Raw genomic sequence first — 22,124 nt, 5'->3', positions numbered from 1 at the left:
CTGCTGTTTCTCTGTGGTGTCCCCCCAGGATCCTTCACCATTAAAGCCTCACGCTGATCACATTGTGACACTTTTATAGACCAGGTTCTGAACTTTTATCAACAGTCTCTCCCTCCTCTTCTCTCTTCCTCCCTTCATGTCTCTTCTCACCCTCTGCACATTTTCCTTTTCCCTCCAGTTCTTCTCCTCTCACTTCACTGTTCTCTGCTGCACTACACAATTCTGGAGGATAACAAGAGACTGAAGTCTTTGGTGTGCATGTGCGTGTGTGCGTGTGTGTGTGTGTGAGAGAGAGAGAGAGAGAGAGAGAGAGAGAGAGAGAGAGAGAGAGAGAGAGCGCATAGGTAGATGAGGACACTGTAAATCTCTTCTGGTCTCTAATTCACTCTGGTTTATTAAAATGACCACTGCCAGTGCTCCTTACCTCACTCTGCTGCCCTTTACACAATGCCATAACTATTCAATTAGAGAACCATATTGTCCTTATCTACAAGTTTTTATTTAAGATATATTATGTTGTATGTGGCCTAGGGTTCACTTCCAGTTTAAACAATGGTCTACAGCTTGAAACGATACAGCATGTACAACATGTAGGATGTCCTTGGCTAACTGTCCTCTCATTATACTGCAGTCTGTCTTCCTGCCAGTGAGGCTCATTTTTAAAGTTCACTTAGGGAAAGACAAACAGCAGTATGTGAACATAAGGAATGTGTTTACAGTGGAGGATTGGTTGTCTAAGCCTAATTTCATAGAACAGGCTCAAAAAATGCAAGAATTTCTCAACAATTTGACTTCACTGAAACTCCTGGAATTTTTGCAGCTGATAAGAGCTGAGGCAACTAAAAACCAAAGTGTGGATTTTTAGGGAACAAAAGAAAAACACTGCTATCAAGTTTATTATTTGAATACAAATCAATCCTTTCTCTTGCTCACTCAGCCAGCAGGAGATCCAGAGCACAATGAGGCTGGGATCATCTCCTTGATCATGATACTGCACCTCCCTGCTGCTTACATCTTATCAATAAACTGATGATTGACAGAGACCCTCAGCAGCCACTTCACACTGTACAGTGCATCAGAGGTCAGCATCCACCAGTGCAGGCGTCATCACGGCGTTGTGTTATTTTCCAAAGGAAAGATCTGAGGAAGAGGGCTGGGCTCTGAGATGCTGATTACATCAAAAGGGGGCCCAGAGACACTGAGAGTACAGTTCACATAAAATAATAATTGCACACACACTTCCACACACACACTCACACACTCACATACTCGTTACTAGTTTTGTGCTTATTTTTCTGTCTGTTTCTTGCTTTTGGCTGCTCTGAGTTCATAGCAAAATAAACTGCTCCGATTTAATCACAGTGGACAAATGTAAGTACAGTAAGACAGTGGCCAAATACACACACACACACACACACACTTGTTTAATTTACAGACCAGCTGCTGGTTTTGAAACAAGTCAGTTAGGTAGTTGCCAAGATGTGTGTGTGTGTGTGTGTGTGTGTGTTTGTGTGTGTGTGTGTGTCTGTCTCTGTCATAGGCTACTTTTAGGGGCACATTTCAGGCTAAAGACCAGTTAATTGGGGGCAGCTTGTCCAACTGGGGACAAAAGCAGTGTACCCAATTGGGGAAAAAAATGATTTTTGGGTCAGTGGTTATGGTTAGGGTAAGTCTCTAGGAAATGAATGCAAGTCTATGTAATGTCCCCAAAAGTAAGAGATCAACATGTGTGTGCGTGTTGCTGTGAAAAACAAAAATAGTCTGATATAGAGTAAAAAAAAATGTCCCTGTTGGCTTTGTAATATATCCATTCATTTATACTTAAAATGAAAATTCAACCTTACTATCCTCGCAACCAAAAAAACCCATTGCTAATTAATTGGGTTTAATAATATAAACAGCTCTTATTTCATTAAGGAAATCATAAGTTTCTCTCTCCCTATGACAAACACATCCTGTCCATAAACAATCAACAGGAGAAACAATGCAGCCTTTTTCACATCACTGCCTCTATACAAACTAGTCCCATTAAACAGTTTGTCTCATAACTTTGTTCACTTGTTTTATATAAAGGTCAGTGAAGTGATTCTGTGTTCCTGCCTTTCTGTTGCGTCACCATCATTGCCTCACTTTCTTTTAAAGCCGTTTTCATTGCATGATTCTGAACAATGGACATACGTTTATATCACAGTTGCATAATGTCTATACTTAGCTATCGTTTCTGCTGGGTGTGAAATGATACTGTGTCTGCGAGGTTATTGTTTGTGTTTCTATTCATGAGTACTTTCTGAAATAATAGCAGCTAAACTGTACTTTTAAACTCTGCGTTTCTCTGCTTTGAGGAGGATCTGCAGCATATATGCAGCGTGTAGATGTTTCCTTCATGTTTTTTAACAAGGGGGATTAGTGAGTAACAGACAAGGGCACAAACAGGGAGGGCCGGGAGCCAGATCTAATGTTCTCCTGCATGCTGCTGCCCACGCAGGAGTTAGACCACGGAACTCAGTTAAAGGGATAGTTTGACATTTTGGGAGATAAAGCAGCTGTTTAAGATTCAAACAGGATTTATTTAAGGATTACAGCTGAACAGAGTGTAATAGGTAATAGGTAAAACACACCACCTCCCTCAGGTCGCTGCATGACCAAATAGTTTGATGTCACAAGAAAGGAGAGGAAGGGCAAAGCAAACAAACAGGGTGGTTCTCCCTCTGTGTGAGGGGCCACAGCAAAAATAACCAGACAGTTTTTATCCCCGAATACACACCGGTGACTCTTGTGTTATGCAGTAATTCACACACAGAACATGTCAATGTGAATCTGAAGTTACTCCAAGCATGCTTTTAAAGTCAGGCTTCTAATTTGGCCGCCTCCGTAGCCCACTTTATCCTGTGTGTTGAGCTACAGGGTGTGGACTCTAGGCTCCTGGTGTGAACTTTGTGGTTCTCATTAAGCCAGACCTAATCCTTGTTTGCTCCAGAACATCTTATGTGTCATGTGCAGATGCAGCACAGATACATAACAGCCTAGATTATAATGCTTAAACCACAGCAGGAAAAAAAAAGTTTTACACTTTTGTTAGTTTTATCTCACAGATCTTTATTTACCTCCAATTGCTTTCAACAGAGACATTGTTACATAATAGGAATTATTTCAAATGATCAAAGGGAATACAACACTCTCAAGCGTCACTAGATGAGATCTGTGTTACATGTAATAAATGCTCTCTGCCTTCTTTTTTAAATGTCTGTTGAATAAATGGCTGAGCCGGTCCTGCAAGTCGGCTCTGGTGTAACTAATTCTACCTCTGGCTGTGTCACAGCTAAGGCCTGGGAATGATGAATGAAGGTTCAGATGACAGCTTGCCCTGGTTTACAGGCCTATCTCCTCTCGCTCTCTCCCTTTCTCGCTCTGCCCCGTAGCTCCTGTATTTTAATGCTCCCCAGATGGGATTGACGTCGCCGTGACAGGCGGTGACGCAGGCGGGGTGTCGAGTATCAGGGCCACTGACAGGTTACCATCAATCATGCTTCTTACCAGCCAGCCACTTAAATAACAAACGGCATAATACACCTCTCTCTTTATGTTTTTTTTTTTTTGTTTTTTTTTTGTCAAATTCTTTATGATGCCCAGGAATGCTGGCTCCAGTTTGGTCTTGAGACTAGACAAAGTAATCAGGTGTGTGTGTACATGTGTGTGCATGCATATGTGTGTGTGAGTGTATGCTTCTGTCCGTGTGCATGTGTGGGCGCCTTTGGGGCAGATTTGAATGAAGCCCAGTGTGCGAATGCAGAGGCCAAATTAGGATGGATCTATTTAATCACATTCAGTCCTAAAGAAGTGGCCTGTGTCTTAGCTTGCTTGTTGTATTAGATATTTGATTTCTTCATCTTTTCATCTGTCTCAGGGATGGCACCAATTCAGTACTATCATCCATCAACTCTTTAACATTTGTGTCATATCACATTATCCTTTCACAAAATTCTGTTGCTTAAATTAATGACTACAGGCAAATTGTAATTGAAAACTTACAAAAAAAAATGTTTAAGTTTTTGTTTTGGTCTTTTCTGGTGTGATGCATAACAGTTCACTGCACTGCACAGTAGATTAATTGATTTGTTTATCAAAAGAAAATTAATCAGTGACGATTTTGATTCCTCAGATGTGAGGGTTTGCTGCTTTTCTTCCTTTGTTAAACATGATAGTAAACTATATTTGGGTTTTAGGCTTTTAATGTATGCCTTTGAATTCTAATTATTCACTGTTTTCTGATATTTCTAGATAAAACGATTATAAAATGATTAATTGATGAATCGGGAAAATAACAAGGAGCTCACAGTTTTTTCTAAAAATAGCTGCATGATAGAAAAACAGTAATAAATTGTGTAATATAAGGAAAGAGAGAGTTAACTGTGATGTTATGTTCACTTTACTTTAAGACAAAGAAAAGCAGGAAATTTGTGGTGTTTTTTCTTAAAAACTTAAATGATTGATCAACCATCAAAACTGTTTCCAGTTAGTTGTCTTTGCTCTACCAATCTTTTTTATTTCTGCAATATATTTCTGTTGTCAATAATGGGATGTCCAGACTGGCCAGCTCTTGCAATCCCACCAAAGCCCAGTAGAGGTCCCCTCTCCTCAGAGTGACTTGTTTCTGTTCTCCACACAGTAGCTACTACACACATCAGCCATCACTCACCAACAGGTTTATCTGGTGTATTGTTAATCAACACCCTCCTACTCAACAAGATTATTTTAAAAATTTCTATTTTGTTCTTTTTATTTTTGTCACTTGTGGCTGAGGCTGAGAAAGGGGGAGGGTGTGAGGAAAGGAGAGAAGAGGTGGGTGGGTGGGTGCGACAGGCTGGCATGTGAAAGACAGGAAGACAATGGAGTTGTTTTTTGAAGACTGACTGTCTAAATAGCCACAGTTCTTCTGTGGGAGCTTCCTGTCAGGACAACGTTCAGGCTTAGCGACGTTCGGGCTCAGCTGACCTTTGACCTCTTAAAAATACAAAATGCCTCTGTTGACATATTTAGTATAGAATTTGTAAATTGTATACTTAAAGACTGTGCACAGTGGAGGTGTTCATAAAACAATGGAAGATTCTGGTTTCACTCTGTCCTCATTCCCTGCATTAAAACATAAATAACTGATAACACTATTCAGTTTGAATCCCATGGCTAGAACAACTTTCCCTCAAGTCCACATTAAAACCATACAGAGTAAAATGAATGGTCTTTTTATTTGTAATCCGGCTGTGTCAATTTACATGTGTCACTGATTTAAAGGAAAGATCACATTAACACCCGTGACAAGATGCAGTGGATACACAACATAACATAACAGGAAACATAATATGTACGGATAAAATGCATTAAACCAACAACAACATGAAAACTGAACCCACACCTCCTTGACACAGTCTCAACAAAAACCCATTTTCACAAAGATAGTGTATGCTTTTGAATTATTGTTACCATCAGTTGTTACCTTGGCAACAACTTACTCCCGGTGTTCATGCTACTGTGTTTATTATTCATTAAGTGTAATTCATGTAAACCTGAGGGGAAACATTTCTGATTGTAGTAGTGGGAATCGAGTGAGGCAGACATATTGATGCAAAAATACAATAGTATTGTGTCTGAGTGTGTGAGTAAAAGATAAGTAGTCCGGTGTCATGAGTAAGTCAGGACTCTGTGTTCACTCCCCCTTACTGAACTCAGCTGAGTGAGAGAGAAAGAGGAGAAAACTGGAAATGAAACAGCAGCGAGGGAAAGACGTGGGCGATATTTTGATCTGTGATCTAATTTTAGCTCGGCATCGCCTTCAAATAGAAACCTCTCCATAAATATTCATGAATGGAGGGAAGAATCTGCTGCTCTGTGATGCAGAGGGAGAGGAGAGGGGAGGGGGGAGGACTCTGTATTCTACCTGAAAGCCTATTTTTAGCTTCATCGCTGCCTCTCTCGGTCTATTCCCTGTGCATGGGGAAGCTAAATTTAGCTGCACAGAGCCAGAATCGTGATGCAGAAACAGAAATAGAAACAAGCTTATGGTCAGAGCACACAGGAACAGCCAGGGGTGCAGCATCATTAGGGAGGACAGATCGAGACTGATGGAGAAAACAGGAGGAGAGATAAAGTGTGAGGAGTGGGTGAAGCTCCAAGCTACAAGTGTTCTTGTAGTAACTGGGCAGGGATTATGTGTGTGCTTAGAGATCAAAGTGCACACATTATAGGTGTGTAAGGTGGAACATTGCACTACGGTAGTGCACATTAAAGGCATCATCATTTACACATAAATTCCCCATTTTTCTATTTTTCTACTCCTCTACGCGCACACACGCACACACACACACACACACAGTCAAATAGTCAAATTTGTACATTTGCAGGCATGCGTCCTGGCCACACTGGCCCAGTCACACAGTGTGCAGTTAAGACCAAAAAGCCCTCATGTCTGTGTCTTGGAACAGGCTGTACTGTCTTCCTCTTTGAAATTTTATTTGCACTCGCTCTCTCTTTGCCCTATTTTAACTCAGTCTTGCTCTCTCTCACCCCCCTCACCCCGTTGTCTCCACTCTCTCCCTCTGACTCCTCTCCTTGGCTATGTATAGTGCAGTCAGTATGTCTGAATCTGTCACATGAATGGAGGGATGGGGGCTTCTGTTCGGCTGGTGTTATGTAATAGCCAGTAACGCACCAATGTCTTGTCCTCATGCAGCATCCTAGGAGGGGAGCAGGAGAGAGGAATGAATGGGATGCTGACATGCTGCAGTTGGTGCAGTCTTACTGTTATAGGGTACTGTAGAGAGCCAAATTTTTCACTGCAATCAAATTTATGTATTAACACTCTTAAAGCTAGATACATGGCTCCAATACTTGGTCAGTCCACCACTATTGGATGGATTGGCGCTGACACTCATGGTCCCCAGATGATGAATTCTAATGATTTTGGTGATCCCCTGATTCCACTATGAAAATTTGATATTTGCAGAAATATCTTGAAAACTACTATGAAATTTGGCAGAGACATTCATGTTCTCCTCAACATAAATTATGATCATTTTTGTGAGCTCATCACTTTCCGTACAACACCCTCGTCAGGTCTAAATATGGGTTTATGACCAAATACTTGTTAAACTAATGACATTCCCATCAACCTCAGTTGTACTTTGTGTGCTAGTTAGCAAATTTTAAAGATGCTAACATGCTAAACTAAGATGTGAACGTGGTAAACATTACACCTGCTAAACATTAGCATGTTAGCATCGTCATTGGGAGCATTTTAGCATGCTTATGTTAGCATTTAGCTCAAAGCAGCACTGTGTACAGCCTCACAGAGCTGCATGGCTGTAAACTCTTAGTCTTGTTTTCATTATCAGGTCATCTGTTGTTTATAGTATTAATCAATTATTTATGATGTGGCAGAAAATAATGGAAAATTTCACTGCAGGTTTCCAAAGCCCAAGGTTGCATTAGAATTGTTTGTCATACCAACAATCCAATTCATTCACAAACCCAAACACAATTCATTTAAAATGGTATGTGGTAGGGTGAAGTAACAAATCCTCATATACTTGAGATCCCAATTATTTATACAAGAATTGCTTCTATGAAGTTTTTGTCATTCAACCAATCAATCAAGTGAGTAATTGTGTGAGCAGTTAATGCTATTAATTGACACCAAGGTTCATACTGAATGATTAACAGCCATCGCGGCTGAACTGCAGAATGCCAGTGTGTTGACATGTTCATATGTCTCATATGATGTGCTCAAGTCAAAATGTCTGTTGTGATAAAGGTCTATTCTGTTGTGTGGTGTTTAGATCATAGACTATAATATATAGGCCTTACACAGCTGCACAGTGTATTTAGAGCTGTGTTATTCATTACTCTGACTTGGAATTTGTGATCTACTCGTGACTGTAATGATGTTTTGATATTGTGTTTTACTACTTCCCACACTTACCATCAACAGACATCTCTAGCTACCACTTTTTATCCAAAACAAAACAGTTTTTCTTTGCCTTGGGTTTCAGAGATTTTTATTTTTGAATATCGTTTCCCATGCTGTATTTGTTTGAAAAAGATCGAGTGTTGTCTTAGCATCTGCCCATCCAAAATCCTCCACGTTCTGCTCATGGTTGTTTTGCTAAAGCGTGGATTTCTACTCTGGAGTTCCTCAGACTGTTTAGAAAAGGAGACGCGTTGCCAAACAGAGCTGCCGACTGACAGAGTCTCTCCGGGTGCTGTGGGAAAATAGAGTTGTGGATCAAGGCAGAAACGTGCCTAGACTGTGAAGCCCCTCTGTGCCTCTATTTGGTGCTTTTCTCCATAGTCGGATCGCGTTTGATCAGGAGGAACTCCCCCTCACCTGAGCGCCGGGCTATTTTCAGACACAACAGTCACAACAGTCACATGACCCCACGTCAACACACTGATGCTAATTTTATACCCACTGTTCTCTCACAGCCGTTCATGCGCACACAGACACACACACACACACACATTCAGACCTCCCCTGGATATTCACACTCACACTTGTTCTTAACCTGCATGACATTACCCACACAGACTTCACACCTTTAATGAAGTGTACATCATGTAGTCCATGTAACTGTTCATTTCAAGTTATCCTAATGATCAATCCAGCTGCAGCAGCAAGGCAATTCACATGCAGCCATCAGAATAAGAAACCAGTCACTGTCTGTGGCTCTCAACACACACTTGTTGTCGTCTCTTGTCATTCATTGTTAGACAAATTTAAATTCAGTGCTGGTTTTAGTCTACTTTGTGGGACATATCAGATCAGATTTGGTAAGTAACTGCATTCCCACGTATTTCACACTGTTGTATCCTTTTTGTCGCCCTCTTAAATGTGTAATTTTTAGCTCTTATTGCGGTCTTTACTGATTTATAATGGTCGCGCTTCCTTCTAAATCACACTATTTCCTGTTCAAGAGGTAAAAACAGCTAAATGTTGCTACCCAGTGATGAAAGGTTGTGATATTTTTAGATGTGGAGTATTGTATTTTCTATTCCTTCTCTCCCTTTCATTGTTACTGGAGCAGCACCAGACTCTTAACTGGAGTGGAGACTGGGATTTCTTCTCTGCTATGTAAACCTTTTCAAAAGAGTTAATTTGACAGTCGTCACCAATTGAAAACCTCCAGTCTATGGATCAGTCCTCATTGATATATTTATTTGTCTCACTATCACAATCATATTGCCTGCAGCAGTCACTGAAACAAATTTGCTCACACCACAACAGCAGAGCCTCAGAAACATAATCAAACAGGACAACATGAATGGTCTCAATAGATATTTTTGCAGGAGATACCGCATACCGTAGGACTAACTTTGCAGGAACTATGTGTCCAGGATGGATGCTGCTTTCATTTCCTTTCCATGCTGTGGCATAAATCAGCATGTTTGTTTTTTATGTGTAGAATTTGCCATTTAACATCCCTTCCTCTCTCTCTCTCTCTCTCTTTCTCTTTCTCCATCTCCATAGTTTTGATGTGGAGAATGGATTGTCAGTGGGCCGCAGCCCCCTGGACCCCCAGGCCAGCCCTGGCTCTGGTCTGGTCATACAGGCCAACTTTCCCCACAGCCAGCGGCGGGAATCCTTCCTCTACCGCTCTGACTCCGACTTTGACCTCTCACCCAAAGGTCCCTCCAGAAACTCCTCCACTGCCAGTGACCTGTAAGTTCATTTCCAACTCAGCTGTTCCATGAGTCGATACTGTTCATGTTTTTCTTTGTGAACAGGAGACACTCTAATGCATGTTTTAAAAAGGGTTTATGTTGGGTGTGTGTTTAGGAGGATTGGTTTTAAGCAAAATAGGCCATAAACAGTATATTCACAAGTGTAGCATCAGACGTACCAGTGCCAAGACTTTTCTAAGACTGCACTTGTTTGTTGACTATCAAATTGCCTTTAACAAAGAAAAGACATGTCTGTTTATGTATTTCTCTACTGGTCTGTCTTTCTTGTGCTGAGAGGTTTCCACATTTGAGGGCTCATATGGTTCACTGGTTTAAGGATTGGCTCCTTTACAAGCAACAGCAAACAGTTGTGGTCTCATCTTTTTTCTTTTTTCTTTTTTTTTTTTTTTTTGCAAATTTGAAAACTAGTCTCTTTGGCATTTTTTTTGGATTCCCAGACAGACCCCTGAAGCCAGAGGGCTAGAGTTTAGGTGGCATGCTCTCTCTTCCACAGCTTTATTTATTGATGTTTCAAAGCTATTCTGCACATGTGCTTATATTTGACAGGAGGACTGACAGGAAGGGTCTACTTGAGCAAAGTTTGATGAATTTGTATTTCAGTTTTACAATTGCATGTGTCTGAAATATTTAGTGAGATGCTTGCATGTCAGATCTGCCGCAAATGGTTGGAAAAAAGGGACTACTTTTTTTTTTGACTGTTGTTTCATTTTTTCGCTGTTTGTGTTCCAACTATGTCCCCAAGCCAGACCCCCCCACCCACCTTTCACTTCATAATGTCTTCAGAAACGCCTTTAAGTTTGTAAAGTAAGCAGTCGCGGGTGTCCTCATCAACTCTTAACTATCTGTTTTTGAAGGGAAGAAAGCTTGAAGCACTGGGAGGTCAACTGGTTGTCATCTCGGTGAGAAGAAACATAATAAAAACAAAAATGAGATAAAAACACTGACTCTGTGCCCCCACCCCCACCCCTCCGCCCTCTCCTGCATTCTCCTCTAGATGGTTTCATTGGCATTTTCCACTTCCCTCCTGATGAACGTGACTAAATATCAAACACCTCACCTGTGACCTTTGTTAGACCCCCCCCCCAAAAAAAAAAAAAACACTCAGTTCTGTTTGGTTTGTTTTTGCATGTGACGCTTCATCAAAACCAACCAAGTATAATAACACACTCTGTGGTTTTATTTACCTGTATCACCCACCCTTCTACCTCCCCCAGTCCGTTTCCTCACCAACCTTATTATACACAGTGCATGACATATTTGTTTCTTGACATAGCTACTTTGTTTTCAGAATAATGATGGAGTGAGTGATGAATGAGGATTAAATGAGAAGTAAATATGATAACTAATTATTTCCTCTAGCTGCCTGGTTGCACAGACAACCTCAGTGATACCTCCTTTCTGTTTATTTTGTCTTAACAAAGTTAGGTTCAGCCTTTTTATTTAACAATTATTAAAATGTTCCTCCTGTGTGTTCTGTTCTGTGTTGCAGACATACAGAAGACATGATTGTTACACCATTTGCACAGGTGCGTCCTCTGAAACCTTTCCATCCAGCCTTTTGGAAGCTATATTCTTTTGCATGCTATCTGAAAATTTGCCAGATGGTCAAATAAAAAGAAGGACACGTTCAATTGTTAGCCAGGGACAGCAGGTCTTTTGAGAAAATGATAATAAACTCCAGATGGTACTAGACTGGGCTTTACTGCTTCACCGGAACAGCCCCTTAGCATTATGTTGGACCTGCGACAGGCTCAGGCATCCCGCTGGTGTTGCCTGGCTCTCTGCGTGGGACGTGCGTCACACTTGTGCTCACTTTACACAGAGAAAGAAGCGGTGAATCCAATACTGCTGGATCATGCTGTTTAAATTTGCATGCTGGCTGATAGAGGCTTGTACATGGGTCAGGTCTGGACACCGGACACTCCGTGAGCTCTCCCTGTGTGCTGAGTCAGTGTTTGGCCCCAGATGGAGTGACAGACATGACGTAGAGGAATGTCAGCGATGCCATCAAAACATCAGAAAGGGAGAGGGGAATGCCTCAGTGTAGCACTTCAGCCAAGAGGATGAAAGCCACAGTATCTGGTTTCAAAGGCTCTTCAGGGATTCATATTGAGAGGCACTTGATCTAGTTCAAGATGAATTAAATGAAGGCATGTGCAAGTATTTAAGGCTATCACTGAAGTGACGTCTGTGGTGTCATTACCTCACAAATACTATGTACGTCACATTTGATGAACTCGCACATTCAGTCTCTTGTTTCTGTCCTATAGGTCCTCGCCAGCCTGAGGACAGTCCGAAGTAACTTTGCCGTCATAACCGGCCAACAAGATCGCACAGCCAGCAAGTAGGTTTTTAGAAAATGTCCTTGGCTGTTTGATGGCTCTTCTAGTGATGTCACCATCATACCTGACGAATGTGATCATGCTGTAGTTACAGTATGTCTTTTTACTTGTTGACTTTGGCTGGTCTCTGTCCACAGGACGCGATCCTCAGGCAGCAACCCACCATCCATGTGCAAGACCAGTCTCGCAGGTCGGTACTGGTATTAGAATGGGCTGGTTAAAAAAATCAATATCCTATAGTCAACATTGGTCCGAAACACACGGAACAACATGGACATCATCATGATTAAATCTGTGAATTGGGTTAATGGTTAGTGGTAAATGAATGTCATTTACAAATACCGTACATTAAATCCACTGATGGGGGAAAATATTCAGATCATTTATTTAAGTAAAAGTATCAGTACCACAATGTAAGAATACTTCTTTACAAGTAAAAATATTAACTTTAAGAAAAGTAAAAGTAATTTAAGCTCGTACTCAAGAAAAGCACTTGAGTGAATGTACTCTGTTACACTTCACCACTGATGAAGTTCCAGTTTAAAAATCTTTTTTGACATTTGAACCGTATGTGAATACTCTCTAAGACCTGAATCCATCCCATAAGGCCTCTCTGTATTTATCTGGTACAGAGGAGCCTCACCAGCAGCTGGCCATAGAGACTCTAGATGAGCTGGACTGGTGTCTGGAACAACTAGAGACACTGAAAACTCGACACTCTGTCAGCGAGATGGCTTCAAACAAGGTAATTTAGCATAATACACATGCGTAAAAACACCTGGGGAGGCCACAGGGTGATACACTGAACACACACACACAGACCTGTGAAAGAATAAACAGGCGGATACACACTGCCACACTATTCAGGTTAACATTTAATACAACTAGGTGCAGTGCAAGGTTGCAGTGCACTCACTCTAATCTGTGCTGTGAATCACCCCCCTGAAGGATTTTGTTAGTCATGTGCATCTCGTTGCCATTTTTAATGAAGTCAGATTCAAACTGCATGAACACAGTACGGTAGGTGACCCTGAACTCACTGAGGTCGAAGCTACATTTTGAGGAATATACTATTGTCAAATAAAAGTAATACAGAAATATTTTGAGGTTTATCACATGGAAAAAGTTAAACCTTCAGTAAACTTACAGTAGATGTAGAATTTAACCAAAGTTCAATTTTAGCATTTTAACCCAGATTGTTGAAATATCTATAAATGTCAAGCAAATCTTTTTCACTACTGTTGTCGTCTCATGTCGCTGCAGCTGCTGCTTCAGATGAGAACTTAATGGCCATAACTCAACAGTCAAACTAATTTAATTGAATTGGTGTTTCCCTTTTGAGATGAAATACGTCAGCATTTTTTTATTAGAGCGGATAATAAAAGTAATACATACAACATGTTAATAATTTTCATCAGTTTTTCATTAATGGATGGGAATCTTTGGCTGTGCGCAGCTGTTTCCTGTCCAAATTAGAGTGGGTTCCAAGTACAACACTAAGCCCGGGGATTGTGTGTGATGTACTCTAAGTGCAGTTAGCTCTCACTGATCCCTAAACAAATCTGAAAGCTCACTAACACAGAGAATCCATCATGAAAATATGAATAGAATCTCCCATCCGTCAGTGGATGGGAGAGAGGCTTATTCCATGAATGAGCGAGATGGTTTCATGCATGCATGTAGAGACCAGACACACAGACCCACCCTTCCCCCCACTCATGTGCAGAAAAATGTGAATGAGGTAGTGGGAGCTGAAGATGAAACGGCATCCCCCCATCCATCCTTCCTCTGTGCATCCCTCTCCACTCCTCCTCCTTTCTCAGACTAGAGCCTGGCTCTCATGTGATCCCATGATTAGACCGCCCACTCAACATACACGTGCTCTTCGTACTAACACACACATTTACACACTCTTCTTCCCGTCACATACATGTACATTGCCCTCCTTGCCTCCCGTCACATACGTTGCCTGGTTGGATAAATATACCATTACACATGGCACACGCTCACGTGGCGGCAGCAGAGTTTTGTGGAAGACCCCACCACCACCATCACCACCCATTCCCCCCCATTGCTGCAGATCAGTCAATGAGCAGCTTCAGTCAGTAGGGAAGAATCATCCATGCTGGCACTTGGGAACAAAGGCAGGCACATGGGAGTCCGGAGCGAACGTTGCTTCTGCATCGCTGATGACCTTATTGACACGTTTAATTTAAAGTAGATGTCTAATGACCCCTGAGAGTGTCTCTTAAGGAAGAGTGAGATCTCTATGGACCTGTTCAGCTGAGGAAAAGCTCATTATACCCCATTCAGAATACTTTTCACAAGCTGTTAACAGTCACCACCGTTGATTTGGTGCTCAGTATACAACCGAGTAAACTGTCACTTCCTCTCCTTCATTGGCATCATGAGACAAATCAGCCTAAAAATGTGGTTGAACTTTATTTAACAAATAAAAAGTTGGATTAACCAAACTTAGGGAGATCAGCTCATTTTGTGTGTGACTGTAGTGTGCCACCAACCAACATTTTATTCATTTAGTTTTTGCTTGTTTTCAGACAGTAACATATTGTTTTCATTACACAGGCAGCCAGCTTTGAGCGTATTTCTAAATCAGAATATTTTGTCATCCTTCTGTTTATAATCACACTCATGATAATGGTCAGTGTACCCATGTCTTTGTGGTACGGGGTGTTCTGGTTTTATTTTTGGCTACATGAATGAAATCCCCTCCACCCCCCCACCCACCTCGCCCCTCATCCATTCAAAGCTTTTCCTTCATATCTTCTTCAAACTTGGTGCACATGGTGTGGCTCACAACCTCCGCCTCCGACGCACTCAGCCCTGCCTACTTTGTGCATCTCTTGGCCAGTGAGGGACCTCCATGCCTCCTGGCCTCTGCTGCAGCAGGCGCCCGATTGGCTGCTATTCTTAGGCATTTTTGGAAGGAGGCGGGGATTATAGTACCTCGTTCTCCCTCTGTTTACACACAGAGAAGAGCAGGCAGTAACTGAGTGAATGAGGGAGAGTCTGGGTGAGCGAGGGAGTGCTGGCTTCTCCGCCGTGCATCCTTGCATCCCACAGCATTCCCACAGCTATGCTTCCACTCTCTCGTTCTTCCGTGGACTGCAGAACAGTTTTTTTCCCCCCATCTGTTCAGCTCTTACTGATCAAACCTCTCTAACTAGTGGACTGTCGGCTTGCAGTGGATTTTGCTCAGGCAAGCTGTATAGGAGCGCAAACTGTCCCTGCTGTCTGTACTCTCTGTCAAACAGGCAGTGTCACAGGACAACCGGAAAGCTCAGCTGTCTCTCTCAGTTTTATTTTTTGCTCCCATGCTTGATTTTACGCTGAAATGCCAGAAGTGAGTTATTTCATCTCCGTGTCGTGGATGTTCTTTCAGGTAAGCAGAGGCGAGGGATGAACTGGGTGGGAGGGGCAGGAGGCTGTTGCGGGCTCACATGTTGCTTGTTTTGTGAATGAGTGTGAACAAGTGACATATTCCACTTAGATGTGTAGATTGTTTAGGTTCAGCCTCCCTGACTGAGTTAAGTCAGCCATGCATTTTTCCAATCATTACCTTCTGCACTTTGTTTGACACACAAGACACACATGTGCGTTCCAGAGATTCTAGGTTTCTAGTAGCATTCTAGGTAGATTACCCTGTGGATGTGTTTCCTCCCTGAAGCTGATGGTTGTATGTGTTGAAAGGAGATTTCCTCATAGTGAGATACTCTAATACATTTGTTGTTACAGAAAAAAAAGAGTTTGAGTTCTAGTTCTATTCTTAGCATATTCAGAGTGGCGTGGGGAGTCAAGAGTTGTGAATTGTTTTTTTGGTTGTCAAAGTGCATATCCTCTGAGATGTCACAAATTCCATCAGAAAGTCACTTTTAGCACAGAATGTGTTTGATCAAACTCATGGATGCTTTTGCTTTTGTGTGTGTCTTTGTGTCCCCCAGTTCAAGAGGATGCTGAACCGAGAGCTCAGCCAGCTGTCAGAAACCAGCCGTTCTGGGAACCAGGTGTCTGAGTTCATCTCTAGCACCTTCCTTGGTAAAACACCCTGACTTTGTACAACAGAAAAGCTGTACACAAACCTACGTATATGTACATGTAAGCTAAATGATAGTGAAAAGGTTTATCTTTACTAGTGTGTCTATTTCCACTTGACAGAAAAGCAACATGACATGGACATCATGTCTCCCCCCACCAAGGAGAAGGACAAGAAGAAGCGGCCCATGTCCCAGATCAGCGGTGTGAAGAAGGCCACCCACAGCCCCAGCCTCGCCCCCTCCACCATCCCTCGCTTTGGGGTCAACGCCAGCCAGGAAGGCCTCCTAGCCAAGGTACGAAGACTAGTTCAACACTTAATTTATCATTTCGTTGCAACTGTTTTCTATATATCCTCCCTCATGCAACATGTTGTAATGATATGTATTGTTCACTGGCAGGAGTTGGAGGACATAAACAGGTGGGGGATCGACATCTTTAAGGTCTCTGAGTATTCTGGGAATCGCCCGCTGACGGTCACAATGTACACCATTTTCCAGGTAACACACCTCAACGTCATGTACTTTCCTTAAAGCACTGCATAACTGCATAAGAGAGTAAATGAATGAATGAAACTATCACTTAACAGACAAATTGTAATAAATGATTGATCTTTACCTAGACTGACCCAGTGTGTGATGTGTTCCCTCTCTCCTGCTACTGTAGGAACGTGACCTCCTCAAGTCCTTTAAGATTCCTGCGGACACTTTCATTACCTTCATGATGACTTTGGAGGATCATTACCACGCTGACGTGGCCTACCACAACAACATCCATGCTGCTGACGTGGTCCAGTCTACACATGTCTTGCTGTCCACACCTGCACTGGAGGTAGAAAGTCACTCTTATCCATTCAAAAGAAAGAGCAGATATGAATTTCGGTTGTAGCTACACACACACACACACACACACACACACACACACACACACACACACACAAATACTGATTGTTCCTGCCTTCGTGTGTCTGTTTTTTCCAAGGCTGTATTTACTGATCTGGAGATCCTCGCTGCTCTGTTTGCCAGCGCCATCCATGATGTGGATCACCCTGGAGTTTCCAACCAGTTTCTCATCAACACCAGTGAGTTTGCATAGCTCCACAGGGATTATGCGAACGTGTGTGGGCGCTGAGTGTATTTAACGCCGTGGCTAAGTCTATCCGATAAGACACGTGTCTGTGTAGAAAGTGGTTTGATGTACATTCAGGTGGTTTACACGTGCAGTCTGTAAACTTTGTTTTTGCCTTTTTGTCTTCAGACTCAGAGCTGGCCCTGATGTACAATGACTCGTCAGTGCTGGAGAACCACCACCTCGCTGTAGGCTTTAAACTTCTGCAGGAGGACAACTGTGACATCTTTCAGAACCTCAGCAAGAAACAGAGGCAGTCATTGCGCAAAATCGTCATCGACATGGTAAGACGACTTTAGTAGAACTCCAAAGATTGTAGACGCAGTATTGATTGTTGATACAGTTGCCTTTTTTGCACCTTTTCACGCAGTGAAAAAAATTTAAATTTAGATTTAATTTGATTGATATTCCTGCAGGTGCTGGCCACAGATATGTCTAAACACATGAACCTATTAGCAGACCTGAAAACCATGGTGGAGACTAAGAAAGTCACCAGTCTAGGTGTCCTGCTCCTGGACAACTATTCAGACCGCATACAGGTGAGAACCATTTACCTATTCAGACAAAACAAACAAAATTTGTGAAAAAAAGAGATTAACCAGCTGTTTTATATGTACACACTGTTCATTTGTCACCACAGGTTCTCCAGAACATGGTGCACTGTGCAGACCTGAGTAACCCCACCAAACCTCTCGAGTTGTACAGACAGTGGACCGACCGCATCATGGTGGAGTTTTTCACCCAGGGGGACAGGGAGAGGGACAAGGGCATGGAGATCAGCCCCATGTGTGACAAACACAACGCCTCTATAGAGAAGAACCAGGTACAGTACAGGAGACGCAGCACTAAATTCATGACATCTATTGTAAATCGTAGTAAGTGTCAAATTGAAATAGACATCCCTGTATTCATACATACCACTTCTTTACTTTCTCTTCCAGGTGGGTTTCATTGACTACATTGTTCATCCCCTGTGGGAGACGTGGGCCGACCTGGTCCACCCAGACGCTCAGGAGATCCTGGACACACTAGAGGATAACAGAGAGTGGTACCAGAGCATGATCCCCCACAGCCCTTCACCCAACCCAGAGGGCCAGGAGGAGGGAGCCCTTGCAGGGGAAGCTTCAGCACCTGGTGGGGGCGCTGGCTCCACTTCCACCGATAAGTTCCAGTTTGAGTTGACCCTTGAAGAAGAAGGAGAGTCTGATACAGAGAGTCCACCTGAGGAGGAGGGGGAGGAGGGCTACAGTGGCAGGAGCGGGTCTGGACTCTCCAGAACTGATTCTGGCAGTGGATTTGATGCAGTCTCTGCCAAGATTCACCGGCTCCCCAAAATGCTCACTACTGATTCAGGCAGGACGTTTTCTTTAGACTCTGACAAAGATATGGCAGAAGAAAGAGAAACAGACGAGGAGAGCGTCTCTGGTGTACCACGTTTCAGACTTGGCACATAGCACCAGTCAAAAGATTTTCTTTTGGCCTTTTTTCATTTATTTTTCTTGATTTTCAGTGCCTCATCCTCTGTCACGCCCCTTCTCCCACTCCAACCAAACACCACCACCACCACCTCTGGTTTCCGTGGACAGGGTGACAGCAAGCCTTGGGATGCGGAGTACAGGAGTGCGGGCGGGTTTGGGAGGGTGTTAAGAAAGTCTGCCGTTTTACACAGCAGTCACTTGCACTGTAGAGAGACAGACAGACTGAAAGAGGACAGGAAACCAAGTTTCTGACCAGTCCTTTGTGTTCTGTGTCTTTCAGTCAGACTTACTGTGGATAAAGTTCTACAGAGACAGTGAGAAGTTTATTAACAAAAGCTTCCCTTCTTACCAGCCAACCCAAGGTCTACTACAACTAATGACAGAACTGTCTTCCTCTTTTGGAGTATTTGTGAAAAATGTGAGGAAGTGATGAATAACCGTGAAAACACAACAAACTCTTGTAAGACATCTTGCCAAACTTGCAATTTACAGGGACAATGCTGTTTTGCCCGCCTTTTTAGTTTTTTTTCTGTTTGTTTGTTTATTTTGTTGTCCTTTATTTAGGTCCATACACCATGAAATACAGTAAATGAAGATTCAGTAAACAGCAGAGTCCAAAGCAGTGAAGGCAAAGTAATGTCAGAGAGAAGCTGTGCATGAGTTTATGCAGAACACTTTAAATGTAGCAGACATTTTGAGTGACTCTATCATTATTGTTGTATATGTAACGCTCCTGTCAGCCGGTGTTGCACAGCCCATTTAACTGTGTTCAGCAGGCAGTTGTTTTGAAACAGGAATATGATTATAATGAATGGGCTGGCAGTACATATTATATAGAGATTTTCAGTTGTTTCAGGCTTACTATTCCCATTTTTTATAATCCTACTGTCAGCAACAAAACTGAGCCACAGTCAGCGTAGTGTTGTACAGTCAGAGTTACATCTAAAGCAATGTGGGCTATGTACATGGCGCCCCCCAGTGTCCAAAAATGGAACTGAAGCTCTGGCATCAGATGCGAATGATTTGCATGGTTTTGCATAGGCCTATATGGAAAATACATTCAAAATGTATTCAACTGTAGGACTACCCAAAATATCAGTTACCTTTCAGTTTTGTTGCTCTTTTGATTTTTTTTTATTTATTTTTTTTTATTATCTTTCAGTAATGTTTGTTTGAATTCTTTATATTTGGCACCCATTTTTATCAGTTTGCCTTCAAGTTTAGCACTTTACAGTTTTGTTCATAGCTAGCCCTCATTGTGGTTTTTAAGGGCTTGAGCCAAAACATGAACACACTGGAGGCTGTTGACTGAGAAACAGTTTGTCATTGGCTGTAAAGCAACCAGCACAAACATCATGCAAAAAAACAAAACACTACAGCACAAATGCTATCCATTCAGATCCATTATTGTTACTACATTAAGTGTCAAAAGCAGCATCCACCTACCGAAATACTGATTTTGGTTACATCCACTTCCATAAATTACCTGACTGATAAGGGCAGTGTATAGGAGGCACAAGTGTTGCAAAGATATATGTTCACATCAACTGTAACTGTAAAAACCCAGGAGGTTAGAGACAGTTTCCTGTGCCAGAATTTTTTTTCATCTTTTTCCTTTCATTGATCAATATTTAGCTCTTCATAGGGACATAGTCAATGACAAAACAAAACAAGTGCCAAGCAAGCATGACACAACCCGTACTGTAATTTCCATTTTGCCACTGGCTACTTTCCATCAGTGACTGATAAAATTGGTTGATTGTAGCACCCTGTGTGCCAATCTGACCCTAGTGTCTCTGTTCTCTCTCTCTTTATTTCTAACTCCTCTTCAAACAGTAACTGAAACTGATGTTGTCTTAAAACAGTGATGTGTTTTTTGTGTGTGTGAATGACTGGGTTGACTTTTTTAAAAATGTATTTGCTAAGAAAAAAAACCAAAGCACTTTGTATGGTACTTTTACAGTTCTGCACTTCCAGTACAGTTGAACATGTATAATGTGACTGTTTCACTGTTTTTCTGTTGGCAAACGGCCTGGTGATCGAGTTGAATTGCACGGGCTGGGCCACTACAGCTCTTAAAGGTTGGATGTTGGAGGGACTGAAGTTGTTTTTTTTTTCTCTCTCTCTCTCTTTTTATAATTGACTGTACAAAAAAAGGTGTTTTGTTGAAATGCATGACATTGGCTGCAGGATTCAAAGAAAATGAAGACTATATAGAGTACTTGCAAAACATAGCCTGTGGAGAAACTTATTTTATTTTATTACAGTGAAACAGAGTAAATCGTGTTTTAATGTGTGAAGGAGCCGAAAGTTTTTTTGACGCCTTATTTTGAAACTTGGGATTCTTTTTTTCTGGTCATGGATATGTTCACTGACATGCTGGAGTTAAACATGTGCAATCCTTTTCTGTAGCCATAAACAGCACCAAACAGACCAACACTCAAGGATGCCTTCAACACTAAGGACTATTTAACAACTGCTTAACCAGCACAACATGCAAGGACTCAGTCTGTCTCTCTGCGTGTCTCTAATTGTTTGATTATGTACATTCTCCTCACAGTGCTTCATGTACAGATTATTTATTATTTCTATATTATCTGTCAGAGACGATGGAGCAATAGACTTTTTTTAGTCTGAGGTTTAGTGCTTATGTTTAGCTTGATGTGTGAGAAAGTCAAACGAGACAGATTTCAACTGTTGTTCAGTTTTTCTCCTCCTCGTTTCATTTCTTTATGTCTGCAAGTAACATTATACATAAGCAAAAATACTCTTTCATCTTTTTCTTGGTATAAAAATAGATAAGTGACAGATTTCCGTCTGGGTTTTCTGAAACATCTGTCCTTTCCTTGTCTTCCTCTGTTTCCACTGATCTGGTCAGATCACGTATTCATGAAGGATCTTACAGTAATCGTGCTGATCTGAGACTTTTCTCATTCATAGTGAAGATAATTTAGTCACATGGCCTCAACATTCATCCTAGATCAGTATTTCTTTTCTTAGAGATTTTATGAATATGGGTCATGAAGTGAGACTCTGCAGCTTTGACAATCCAAACTCTGCTGTTTAACTGCGGGTGTGTTCGTCCTCTCTCCAACTAGAACTGTATGCCTTGCCAATAAAGGAAAAACTCTTCACTCTTTGATGTCTTGTTCTCTGCTTTTATTAGGAAACTAAGTAATAAAATATAAATATAATTAGTAATGTAGAACAACATATACAGTATTTCCTGATTAAAATCTAAACACACACTTTATCCAATAACGAGTAACAAAATCTGTTTTACGATAAATATAAATGCAGTTATCACTAATATGTGGTTAATATTGATCACGGTTACAAAGTTATATGATGCAGTTAATCATTGTTCAAAACCACATAACTTTATTTGAAC

The 22,124-nt window shown here is 41.7% G+C and overlaps 1 protein-coding gene across 6 annotated transcripts in view; it reads left to right on the top strand.

Moving 5' to 3' along the window:
* Window positions 1–21,872, top strand: part of pde4ca (phosphodiesterase 4C, cAMP-specific a) — a 50,672-nt gene extending 28,800 nt beyond the window's left edge. For 4 of the 6 annotated variants that reach the window (XM_018677051.2, XM_018677057.2, XM_018677054.2 and 1 more), the window contains 15 exons: window positions 9,518–9,709; window positions 10,587–10,631; window positions 11,222–11,258; window positions 12,003–12,076; window positions 12,212–12,264; window positions 12,707–12,819; window positions 16,037–16,130; window positions 16,251–16,423; window positions 16,529–16,627; window positions 16,794–16,958; window positions 17,109–17,208; window positions 17,385–17,539; window positions 17,672–17,794; window positions 17,896–18,078; window positions 18,197–21,872. In XM_018677051.2, coding sequence (XP_018532567.1) covers window positions 9,518–9,709; window positions 10,587–10,631; window positions 11,222–11,258; window positions 12,003–12,076; window positions 12,212–12,264; window positions 12,707–12,819; window positions 16,037–16,130; window positions 16,251–16,423; window positions 16,529–16,627; window positions 16,794–16,958; window positions 17,109–17,208; window positions 17,385–17,539; window positions 17,672–17,794; window positions 17,896–18,078; window positions 18,197–18,709 — 2,119 coding nt within the window. In that variant the 3' untranslated portion in view covers window positions 18,710–21,872. The remainder of the gene's footprint in view (window positions 1–9,517; window positions 9,710–10,586; window positions 10,632–11,221; window positions 11,259–12,002; window positions 12,077–12,211; window positions 12,265–12,706; window positions 12,820–16,036; window positions 16,131–16,250; window positions 16,424–16,528; window positions 16,628–16,793; window positions 16,959–17,108; window positions 17,209–17,384; window positions 17,540–17,671; window positions 17,795–17,895; window positions 18,079–18,196) is intronic. The other 2 variants (XM_051070100.1, XM_018677056.2) reach the window with 1 other exon arrangement.
* The last annotated feature ends 252 nt before the right edge of the window (window positions 21,873–22,124 follow it).

The sequence above is a fragment of the Lates calcarifer genome, linkage group LG4 (assembly GCF_001640805.2).
Source record: "Lates calcarifer isolate ASB-BC8 linkage group LG4, TLL_Latcal_v3, whole genome shotgun sequence".
Classification (NCBI taxonomy): domain Eukaryota; kingdom Metazoa; phylum Chordata; class Actinopteri; family Centropomidae; genus Lates; species Lates calcarifer.
Note: the sequence above shows the minus strand (reverse complement) of the source record. Positions and strands in the feature narration are given on the sequence as shown.